This window comes from Nannobrachium achirus (assembly GCF_963921795.1).
Source record: "Nannobrachium achirus genome assembly, chromosome: 10".
NCBI classification, from domain to species: Eukaryota; Metazoa; Chordata; class Actinopteri; order Myctophiformes; family Myctophidae; genus Nannobrachium; species Nannobrachium achirus.
In genome coordinates this window covers 6,586,919-6,598,351 of record NC_137819.1, presented here as the reverse complement: position 1 = coordinate 6,598,351, position 11,433 = coordinate 6,586,919, and the positions used below count along the sequence as shown (strand labels likewise).

The window sequence follows — 11,433 nt, the reverse complement described above, 5'->3', positions numbered from 1 at the left end:
ACACTTTTACCCCCAAATGCCTCTAACCTCCTAGAAGGCCTTTTTTCAGAAATCCCACGCGACTATCCCTTGTTTTATTGCTGTGTGAAAGAGATAATCACCATTAGAACACAGAGGGTTCCCGAAGGGTTCCCAGTTCGATCCCGGGCTCCCCCTGAGTTAATGTCGAAGAGTCCTTGAGCAAGACTCTGAACCCCTAGTTGCTCCCGGTGAGCAGGTTGGTGCTTTGCATGGTATCCTCCGCCATCGGTGTATGAATGTGTGTGAATGGGTGAATGTAATGCAAAATAGAGGGGTTAGGGCCCGTAATGGGCCCTAACCACAACTGATCTGTGTGTGTCATTCAGATATCTGAATCTGAGCACTTTACCATGTGGTTAAGCAAGTAAACAATGAAGCAAAGTGTTCTTTTGTCAAGTCACTACTGCAGTGTTTCTCAACCACTGTGCCTGGGGACCTTTGGTGTTCCCCTGAGAAAGGTCAAGTGTGCCCCTTGAAACTGAAAGCCAGTATTGAGTGAGTGTCTGTCTGTCTGTCTGTCTGAGTGTCTGTCTGAGTGTCTGTCACAGCGTTTCTCCTCAGTGGCTGGAGCAAATGATCTGAAATCGCATCACCATTAGCATATGAACACACCTAACATAACTGTGAAGCCTGTTTGTCACTTTCACAAATCATATGCTGCATTAGCATGTTTATGGTGTATCTACTATCTATTCTGCATCTAGCATGAGGCATATCTATTCTGCATCTAGCATGAGGCAAAATGTTTAACCAGCTCTCTGTGTGTGTGTGTGTGTGTGTGTGTGTGTGTGTGTGTGTGTGTGTGTGTGTGTGTGTGTGTGTGTAGGCGGGGGGGGGGGGTTACAGATGTTGTCCAAAAATCATGCAGATCGGTACACAGTATCTCTGTAGCCATTAAACGAAACGGGTATTTCTTACATTGATGCTCCTACATATTATCATGCAAGCACCAGTTAAAGTTACTTTCCATCCCTCATATACTGTGTGCACAGTGCACACCCCATAACCCACACACTGCACATCATGTCAGAGCTCATATCTTTGAACGGGTAAGGACTAGTCATTTAAAAAAAGATTTAAACTACTGAAAACAGCCGATCTACAAGCACACAACGCCTCGCGGTGTGAGGCGTTGTGTGCTTGTAGATCTGCTGTTTTCACTACTGTTGTGTGACAGCGCAGCAGCGCAGCAGCGCAGCAGCGCAGCGAAGAAACGTACACATTTGAAACTTGGAGATACAAGGTCAGACAGTGACGATATTTACACCCCCATATTATGTTGGTGTGCCCATGGATTCTTGGTACATGTGTGCCCATGCAGAAAAAAAGGTTGAGAAACACTGCACTACTGTAGGGTGGACTCAGGTAATGTGGGCCGCTTTTTGGTAAATCGCCTGGGAAACTAAGAAAAAGCAGTGCAGAACGCTGAATGTATTTTTTATAGTTAATATAGACTGTCCTTAATATATTTGTGTTAAATGTATGTAGGAAAATTAGATGGTTATTTTTTTTTAAATGTTTAAGCTTAAAATGTCACACATTTTCAAGATTAACACTTTTCAGGTTTTTTGAGCCACCTGATCAGCTAAAATGGGCCACTTTAGGGTTGACCCCATTAATTCCTAGCTCTTTAAAATTTAACAGCCAATGACTGCACATGTTTCTTGCCACAACTGTACTTGACACAAAACAATCAAAATTTGAGTGGTCTTTGGTTGTTTTGGTGGGAAGAGCAATGTCTCAAAACTAGCCTGCAGAGGAGAATTGCATTGTCCAAACATATCTAATTTGTCAGTTATAAGTTTGACAAGTGAATAAAAAACAAATGCACATCGATAAAAAATATATATAATATATATGTAGACGGCCTTAACCAGAAACAATGCTTATATTTTGCATATCTAGTGTATTTTTATATTAAATCATATTTTTGTCAGTGGCCCATCTTACCCTAACCCTAATAAGGTAATGTGAGCCACTCATCTGCTATAATGAGCCAAAGCAAATCAAAGCAAAACAGTCAAACAAGATTTGGAGGTCAATTTAATTTCATTCATTGAATTTAATTTCAATAATGGTACCGTTGGAACCGGCTCGCCGTCCCGCACACGATGGTGCCATCGCGGACCCCCGCGGACCCCCAGGGCCGGCGCCAGGCCCCAAAAACCGGGCCTGGGGAGCTCCGGGGACCCCCAGGGACCCCCAGGGCCGGCGCCAGGCCCCCAAAAGCGGGCCTTTGCACCACTCTGGCCGGCCAGGGACCACCAGGGACCACCAGCGGGGGTCCCCGGAGGTCCCTGCCCGGCCTCCGAGCACTGCCGCCCGGGGACCACCTCCGGGGACCCCCAGGGCCGGCTCCAGGCCCCCAAAACAGGGCCTGGGGACGGCCAGGGACCACCAGGCACCACCAGGGACCACCACCGGAGGTCCCTGGCGGGCCTCCGAGCACTGCCGCCCGGGGACCACCTCCAGGGACCCCCAGGGACCCCCAGGGCCGGCTCCAGGCCCCCAAAACAGGGCCTGGGGACGGCCAGGGACCACCAGGCACCACCAGGGACCACCACCGGAGGTCCCTGGCGGGCCTCCGAGCACTGCCGCCCGGGGACCACCTCCAGGGACCCCCAGGGACCCCCAGGGCCGGCTCCAGGCCCCCAAAACAGGGCCTGGGGACGGCCAGGGACCACCAGGCACCACCAGGGACCACCACCAGAGGTTCCTGGCGGGCCTCCGAGCACTGCCGCCCGGGGACCACCTCCAGGGACCCCCAGGGACCCCCAGGGCCGGCTCCAGGCCCCCAAAACAGGGCCTGGGGACGGCCAGGGACCACCAGGCACCACCAGGGACCACCACCGGAGGTCCCTGGCGGGCCTCCGAGCACTGCCGCCCGGGGACCACCTCCAGGGACCCCCAGGGCCGGCTCCAGGCCCCCAAAACAGGGCCTGGGGACGGCCAGGGACCACCAGGGACCACCAGGGACCACCAGGGACCACCACCGGAGGTCCCTGGCGGGCCTCCGAGCACTGCCGCCCGGGGACCACCTCCAGGGACCCCCAGGGACCCCCAGGGCTCATTTCTGAAGGTGGCCCACCTAAGCTAACACAAAACATAATGCTAATGAGGTGGCCCACCTAAGCTGGCCCAGCTAAGCTTTCACCACAATTGACTATGGTAATGTGAGCCACTTACAAAAACGTCATTATTTATGAAAAATGATTTCATTAAGCAAAATATCAACATCATGCCTGGTAAAGGACATCTTAACACACATTTTGCACCAGTTTTTATAAATGTGCATTTGTTTTCATTGATGTAGTATCCTTAGCAATCTCAAGTTAAAACTTTGTGTCTCTGCACCCACCTTGCAAATTCTTCCAGCAGGTCTTGTTGTGTGGCTTAGCTCCTCCCATCAAAACGACTATGGACCAATCAAATCACTTGTTGGTGTCAAGCACAGCTGTGGCAAGAACATGTGCAGCCATTGGCTGCAAAGATTTAAAGGCACAGTTGCTAGGAGCCTGAAACTATGGCTGGCTCACATTACCTGATGGCCCACATTACCTGAGTCCACCCTATGTCTTGAGGAGTCATCCTCAATTATATTGTGGAATTCATTATGGTGGAAAAAGTAGGCCTACAAAAGTCTGTTACTTAAATGAAATACTGCAATATATAAATAGGCTACTCTGTTACAAGTAAGAGTCTGGAATTCAAAATGTAAAAGTACAAAAGTATTGGTATGTAGGCTACTTAAGTTAAAGTACCAAAAGTTAAAGTGCGCATTATGCATAGGCCTAATACATCAAAATTGTACTTCATTGTACTTCCCACAACTGATCTGTTTGTCATTCAGATATCCGAGTACTTTACCTGATGGTTCTTGGGTAAGTATAAACCATAAAGCTCCGAATCCGATGTCCCAGAGTAGAGAGAGAGAGAGAGAGAGACCCCCCCCCCCCCTCATGCGCAGAGGTTGGCATGATTGAAATAATTAATGAATTAGCCTAAAAGCCAGCAAATAAATAGCCACATCTGAGCACATATAGCCTATAAGGCCAAATCTCACTTACAAAAAAGTATAAAAGCTATTTGAGATGTTTATAGATTAGAATCTTTACACACCTGCTTCCAAATAATTCATTATATAATTCCAGTTCACTGCGCATATTATTATGTAGGTCATTTCAATTAAGCTCTCGCACTCACTCCCCCTGTGTGTGTGTCTCCGCTCTCATAGGCTACTAAATTGAACAGCCTTTCGGACTTTAAGTCTCTCGGACTTTAAGGCCATCGGAAAATCACCACACGCCCGTCTGAGGAGTCATCCTCAATTATATTGTGGATGTCATGATTCCACTCAGCAGCATCCACATTATACCACATCAATAAGACCACAGACCGCCTTGCAGCAGAGCAAACTGAGCCATGAATAGCTCTCTCTCATACTCATACACATACACATACACATACACATACACATACACATACACATACATAGACAGCGTTTCTCCTCAGTGGCTGGAGCAATTGATCTGAAATCGCATCATTAGCATATGAACACACCTAACATAACTGTGAAGCCCGTTTGTCACTTTCACAAATCATATGCTGTATATTAGCATTTTTATGGTGTATCTATATCTATTCTGCATCTAGCATGAGGCATATCTATTCTGCATCTAGCATGAGGCAACATGTTTAACCAGCTGTGTGTGTGTGTGTGTGTGTGTGTGTGTGTGTGTGTGTGTGTGTGTGTGTGTGTGTGGGCGGGGGGGGGGGGGGGGTGTTACAGATGTTGTCCAAAAATCATGCAGATCGGTACACAGTATCTTTGTAGCCATTAAACGAAACGGGTATTTCTTACATTGATGCTCCTACATATTATGATGCAAGCACCAGTTAAAGTTACTTTCCATCCCTCATATACTGTGTGCACAGTGCACATCCCATAACCCACACACTGCACATCATTTCTATTTAATTCAATTCAAAGGAGCTTTATTGGCATGAGAAAGCCTCTATGAGAAAGCCTCTAGCCTTCTTTTGTCGCAAGAGTTCACAAATCTTGCTGCTGTGTTCGCACATTGTTATATTTCTCCCTGCAAGTATGGGAGTTTTGCATCATTGGTCATGTTTTCAAACTCTGTTCACTGTAGAAATGACCATAATTATAGTCTAAAGAAATACCTCACCAAACTGGTGAAAGATGTGTTATCCTAAATGTGACCATAAACGTGTGCGCGTGCTTGTGCGCGTGCCCGGCACGCGCACAAGCACACCTAGCGGCCGGACTACACCAAGAAACGCGCACATACGCGCGTACTGTCCGTGAAGAGGCTCGCGTATGCGTAAACGCTCCAGGCTACACCAAGGAGGCAGTATATGTGAGGAAGACCCATGGGAAGACCAGATAGTCTATGTACAAAACGCATAGGCGTGCTTAAAAAATAGAACCGATCCTATTTTTAGGGAATGCGTATCCGTGGTTCGCGCTATCCGTACGCCTGGTGTAGCCGGCTGAATTGATATACATTGGAGCTATCCAAAACGCACATACGCGCGCGCGCCCCGCATACGCACGCATACGCACTGACGCGCGCGAAACGGCTTGGTGTAGTCCCACCGAATACACACCGTGCGTGTGTGCTTGCATGCGTGTGTGTGTGTGTGTGTGTGTGTGAGTGTGTGTGTGTGTGTGTGTGTGAATGAGGGGAGAACCCTTTAGATATTTGCATTTGGTTGACTTTATCACGGAGTCATAATAGGTGCTATAAAAGTAGTCTTTAGAGATGTATCACTGATAGTAAACTCTCAATGACAACAAGGTCTGCTGCCCCTTATCTCTGTGGAACCAGGTCAACACTGATTCTAACTGATGTCTGTTTTTGTTTCTATCACTCAAAGATTTGGAGGACCCCCTGTAGTAACTTCGAGGACCCCCTAGGAGTCCCGGACCCCCTGTTGAAGACCGCTGCTGTCCTATGCAAGAGCTCCTGGGGAACTCAGATTAGATCAACAAACACAGAGTGACAGAGGTCCTCTGTTAACCCATGTTTGCACATTGATTGTTTGCATATTTGATCTCACATCAGACTCAAAACTTTTTCCAGCCTGTAGATTGCCTGTTTTCACTACTCCTTAGACATTTGTTTTCTAATTTATGTCATTTATTAGATTTTTTATTTATTTCTTCATGAAATTACTGGGGGGAAAAAAATATTGAATTTGTTTTTCATTCATTAAAATGTTTTGCTTTTTTTGGTAATGTTTTTTTTATGTTTTGAAATAATAATAATTAAAACCAATGTAGGAAACAAAAAAATAAAATAAGGGACCCATAAAAAAATAAAAAATACAAGACAAAGTTTTTGGGAAACAGTGCTCTTCAACCTTTTTGAAATGAAGGGCCACGTTTTTTTTTATTTCTTTTATCTATATGGAAATTCATTTCAATTAAAATAAAAAACCTAACATATTTTCCATGAATAAACCTTTTTCCTTTGAAATATTTTCTTTCTCGTCCGGGGACATATTGCTATAATGATTAGACATTAAAGCAATAACCCACCTACTATAGGCCTATCTCCCAGATTTCAGTTTGAATGAATGAAGACTGTACAGGATGTAATTTCCTGCAAAATTGGTGATTTAATTTAATTGACCACATTTAAAACATACATTATATTTGAATTTTGAAACAAAGAATCGTCCCTTTCACACTCTTGCCAGTGCGCCAGTAGGCCTAATAGATTTTTTGACTTTAGTAGGCCTATTTCCAATTACTTCTACTCCACTACATCTCATAGGAAAATAGCTGATCTACAAGCTCACAGTGTTTTGCAATGCCTCACATCATGAGCTTGTAGATCTGATAGGCTATATATATATATGGCTATATATATATATATATATATATATAGATATCCCTTTGTTGAAATATATTCTTTCTCATCAATACATTGCTATAATGATTATTAGACATTAGAGTAATAACCCGCCTACTGTATCTCTCTATATATATATATATATAAAAGAAAGGAAAAACTTGTGATGAAGCATAGTAGTGGCTACTTTCTCTCTTTTACTTTAAGTTGGCCTACATTTTTATACTTGTGTAGTTTACTTTTGAATATAGGCTAAATGTTAAATTCCCTTCTTGTAACAGATATTTCTACATTGGTTGCAGACAGTATTGATAGGCCTACTTTAGATTAAATGTAGTAGCCTACTTTTCCCACCACTGGATAGGCCTACTGCCTGGATATGGTAATCTCTGGTAGGCTAGAAGTTAGAACAGATTACGATCTGCAAATTCCGATAGGTTCCCGGATTGGGAGGTGGTTTCCATTCAGACCTGCCCCTCAAAGACGTTTTGACTGTTGTTGGTGGGGGTCGACACACATTTCCCCTCTTCCCTGTTGTTACTCTGATGCATTAACCGCTGCATGATGCATCAGCGTTGGACTATTTTACCAAGTGACCAGACCTGATTTGCATTTTTTTTTGCGTTTTCTCTCCACGGAATACAGTATTTTTTCCCCTCTCATGGATAAAAAGTAGGCTAATTTCGGATAATTTGGGTTGAATTGATCGAGCTGCATGGCTGCAGGACCGCTATGTCAACAAACAAGGTAACGCTATGCCTAGGTACACTACAACTTTTTAACACAGATAGACTTATCGCGCCCATTTGTTTAGGTTTTTAACTTAAAACCAAAGCAAAAGGGAGATGCCTACACACATGCATGTGTATTAGTGCTACACATGCATGTAGGAATCTTTGTTAAAAAGTTAGACCTACGTTTAACTTTTAAATGTCACTGGCTGTCTTAGTCTCCGTCGCTCCTCTAAAGCTATTTGTTTTCGGTTAAGTCAGTGATTTCAAGCGTCCAACTGACGTGTCCAGAATAGATTATGTTCTGTTGTATTAATTGTTATTATTAGATATAGCTGGAGAGGTTTTGGAGGTTCCAAACGCGCGTTGGATACACCTAACCTGACTCTGCCACATGGTGGCAGCATTGAGTTAAGTTGACATCTGGCGGAGTCATGTTAGGACAGTGTTTCTCAATCTTTCAAATTTCAAGGTCTCCCCTTAACTCTGACTGTGTACACATGGAACCAAATGAACCCGTTAGGGGTCATTTGGTTCCATTTGTACACTGTCAGTGTTACATTGTATGGGTCAATTTAGACCCATAAAAGAATACCACGGAATCCACTTTGAGAACCACTGTGTTTAGATACCCCAGCATATTATATTGATTGATTGATTGATTGATTGATTAATCGATTGAAATCTTTAGGCTATTACAAGTTTGCATAGGAAAAGGTACAGTTTCAGTGAATGACAGCTTATTATACTTTTAGTGTATTTTGTATCCTATGAACACATGTAGCTACTATGTCAAGAAAGATGAGTGTGGAGAGCGGGAGCATCCATTTAGAGCAGTGGTTCTCAAAGTGGGGTGCACTCAAGGGACCCTCTAGTCTAAGTGGTCTGTGGCCAGACCTAATGCAACTCCTCCTTGCAACCATAATCCCAAATGTTGCAAGGAGTTGCATTGGTACGATCTGGCCTTGATCTGTCTCTGAGAGTGCACAAATGGAAACAATTTGGTTCCATTGGTACACTCACTCACTCAGTTATGGTGGTCCTTGAAATTTAAATAGTTTGAGATCCACAGATTTAGAAGAGGTGTTAAACGTTGGCCAACGGAATGCTTTGTAGGCCTACAAAAAATATCCATTAGTTGATGCAACATAAATATATAACATATAGAAGCATGTGCAGAACACACATTTGAAATGTTTATTATAAACAGAAGTACAAGGATGCCTCATACAAAGGTCATGAACAATGACCGTGCAGTCAGATAATGAAAGAACAGCCAGTTACAAAGAGCCTAGATGGCTGAGCATTGTTACATACGATACTTGTCAGACAGCAGACATAAATCATGGGTAAAGAAAGCAATGCCTCCTCCAAATTGAGCGGCTTCCTATAATGGCTGACACTGAGCATGAGCAACACCTTGATAACTGTTTTGGCCCTCCTTTTGGAGAGGCCTGCCATTTTAAGCCCCTCACAACCAACTTGTGCACATGCCTTAGGCTGCCACACACACGCATGCACGCACGCACGCACGCACGCACGCACGCACGCACGCACACACACACACACACACACACACACACACACCAAAGATGGAAACTAAACTGCTGCAGTATAATTTAATATAGACCAGTTAAACAGCTTAGTTTTTTAGCAACTCTTAACATTGATTTTATGTGGTATCCTTAAGACTGTAGCTGCTGCATTGGCTTTTGTGCACAATGCATTTCACTTGCCTTTTACTTATAATTGGTATTGTTGTCAATAAAGTTGAACCTTGAACCTTGATTTCGGAGTGAGGGCCGCTTTGGGCGAAAGGTGACTTGATACAACCAGATGCAGATGCAGTATACTCACTCACACGCATTCACTTACACAGCTGTCACTTGTCTTTGTTTTACAGCCTGTCATCTCAGTCACTGCTATTAATACTTTTACACTCTCATACTATCCAAACCTCCACCAGCCGTCAGTCTGTCCTTCCTTCCGTCACGTCACGTCACTCGTCACACGTCACACTTTCCCCCTACTCATATCTCCGCCACCGTTGCCCCGATCCATGCCAACATTTCCACACAAACTCCTTGCCTGCCAAACTACAACCTCCAAGGACCCCCGGAGCTCCAGGGACCCCCAGGTCCCTGGGGGACCCCCAGGTGTAAAAAATGACCAATTGTGCAAAAATGACCACCCCAACGGGGCTGCTCACGATGAATTCCCGGGGACCACCGACTCCTGGTGCTCCAGAACGGATGCAAAAGTGGTGGCGCCCCCAGTGGAGGACCCCCTCCACTGCAGCTCACATAAAATGCCTTAACTCGGGCTAGGAGCTACCGGGAGAGCCGGGGCCGGTACCTATTCGTCCGCCTCGGCGGCGCTGAGACCCCACCCCTCATTTCTCACATGGCCCTCTTCTAGCGCCACCATGAGGCCGATTCTTGCAAAACACATTTTTGGACACTGCTCCTACAATTTTTGCCCTAAAATCACGCAAATCGGTACACAGTATGTCTACACTCATGTCATCAACTTGGATCTGTCCCATATAGCGCCACCTTCAGGCCGATTTTTTAAAACACATTTTTGGACACTGCTCCTACAATCTTTGCCCTAAAATCACGCAAATCGCTACACAGTATGTCTACACTCATCTCATCAACATGGATCTGTCCCATATAGCGCCACCTTCAGGCAGATTTTTTAAAACACATTTTTGGACACTGCTCCTACAGATTTTGCCCTAAAATCACACAAATCGCACAGTATCTCTACAGTCATGTAATCAATACGCATATGTCCCATCTAGCGCCACCATCATGATGATTTTGGTAAAACAAACTTTTGGCCTATTTGTGGAGATAGCGACCGTTGGTATAATGCCCATTCTGTAGTCTTTGTGTACTGTAAAGTGTGTGTGTGTGTGTGTGTGTGTGTGTGTGTGTGTGTGTGTGTGTGTGTGTGTGTGTGTGTGTGTGTGTGTGTGTGTGTGTGTGTGTGTGTGCGCGCGCATGTGTGAGTGTGAGAGGACAGTGTATCTGTGTCAGTTTGACAAATTATTTAATTTCTTTAGAACAAGTCTTTTACGAGTCTACAGGGAAGTCTTCTGGCCTCACAATGGCCTGTGTGTGTGTTTCTTCGTCAGTGCTTTGTGGGGGCCCCATGCTTCTGTGTGTGTGTGAACAGGGAAATTACAAGTGAACACCTGTGGCTGTGTGTGACTGCCTAGAGGCCGCGTACAAATGTCAGCGTGTGCACATGCACATGCGTGTATGTGCATGGATGTGCGTACTGAGTGCACACGCAAATCTGAGCTTGCACATGGCGCTAGCTTTTGTGCACATTTGTGAGAAGCAGTGCCACCTCTTTATGCCCATTTAAATACTTGGGGCCCCAAAGTTGTTGTCCTTTGAATACGTGCTGCGCTTCAGAGCCGAGGACAGACACAGGTGTCCAAGAGATGACACAAATGCAGTCTGTGTCCTTTACCCCTCCATTAAGTCTTCAAAAATCAGGTGTTACATTCACACCCTGTCAAATTCATTCATGGCCATGAATGAATTGCCTTTGTGCACCTTTTGATTTATAGCGTGTAATTGATTCTTATGTTGCTCAGTGGGAACAACGCCTTCTATTTTGTCCAACAAAAAGGGGGGTTAATGCTATGCACTGGTTCCTTAATCTTCTGTCACCTGTGTTGTGCACCGGTTCCTTCTTCGGTCACCTTAACAACAGGCAACAAGAGAGCAGATTGTAACTACACATGTATATATTTTCTTCATGCATGACAGTATGTCTACACT

General features: G+C 44.9%; 1 protein-coding gene across 2 annotated transcripts in view; it reads left to right on the top strand.

The window, feature by feature from the left end:
• Positions 1-7,420: 7,420 nt before the first annotated feature.
• Positions 7,421-11,433, top strand: part of LOC308293329 (uncharacterized protein) — a 69,000-nt gene continuing 64,987 nt past the window's right edge. For both annotated transcript variants that reach the window (XM_080735791.1, XM_080735790.1), the window contains exon 1: positions 7,421-7,649. Coding sequence is in view for 1 of the 2 variants with exons in the window: in XM_080735790.1 (XP_080591916.1) it covers positions 7,635-7,649 (15 nt within the window). In the remaining variant the exon portion in view is untranslated. The remainder of the gene's footprint in view (positions 7,650-11,433) is intronic.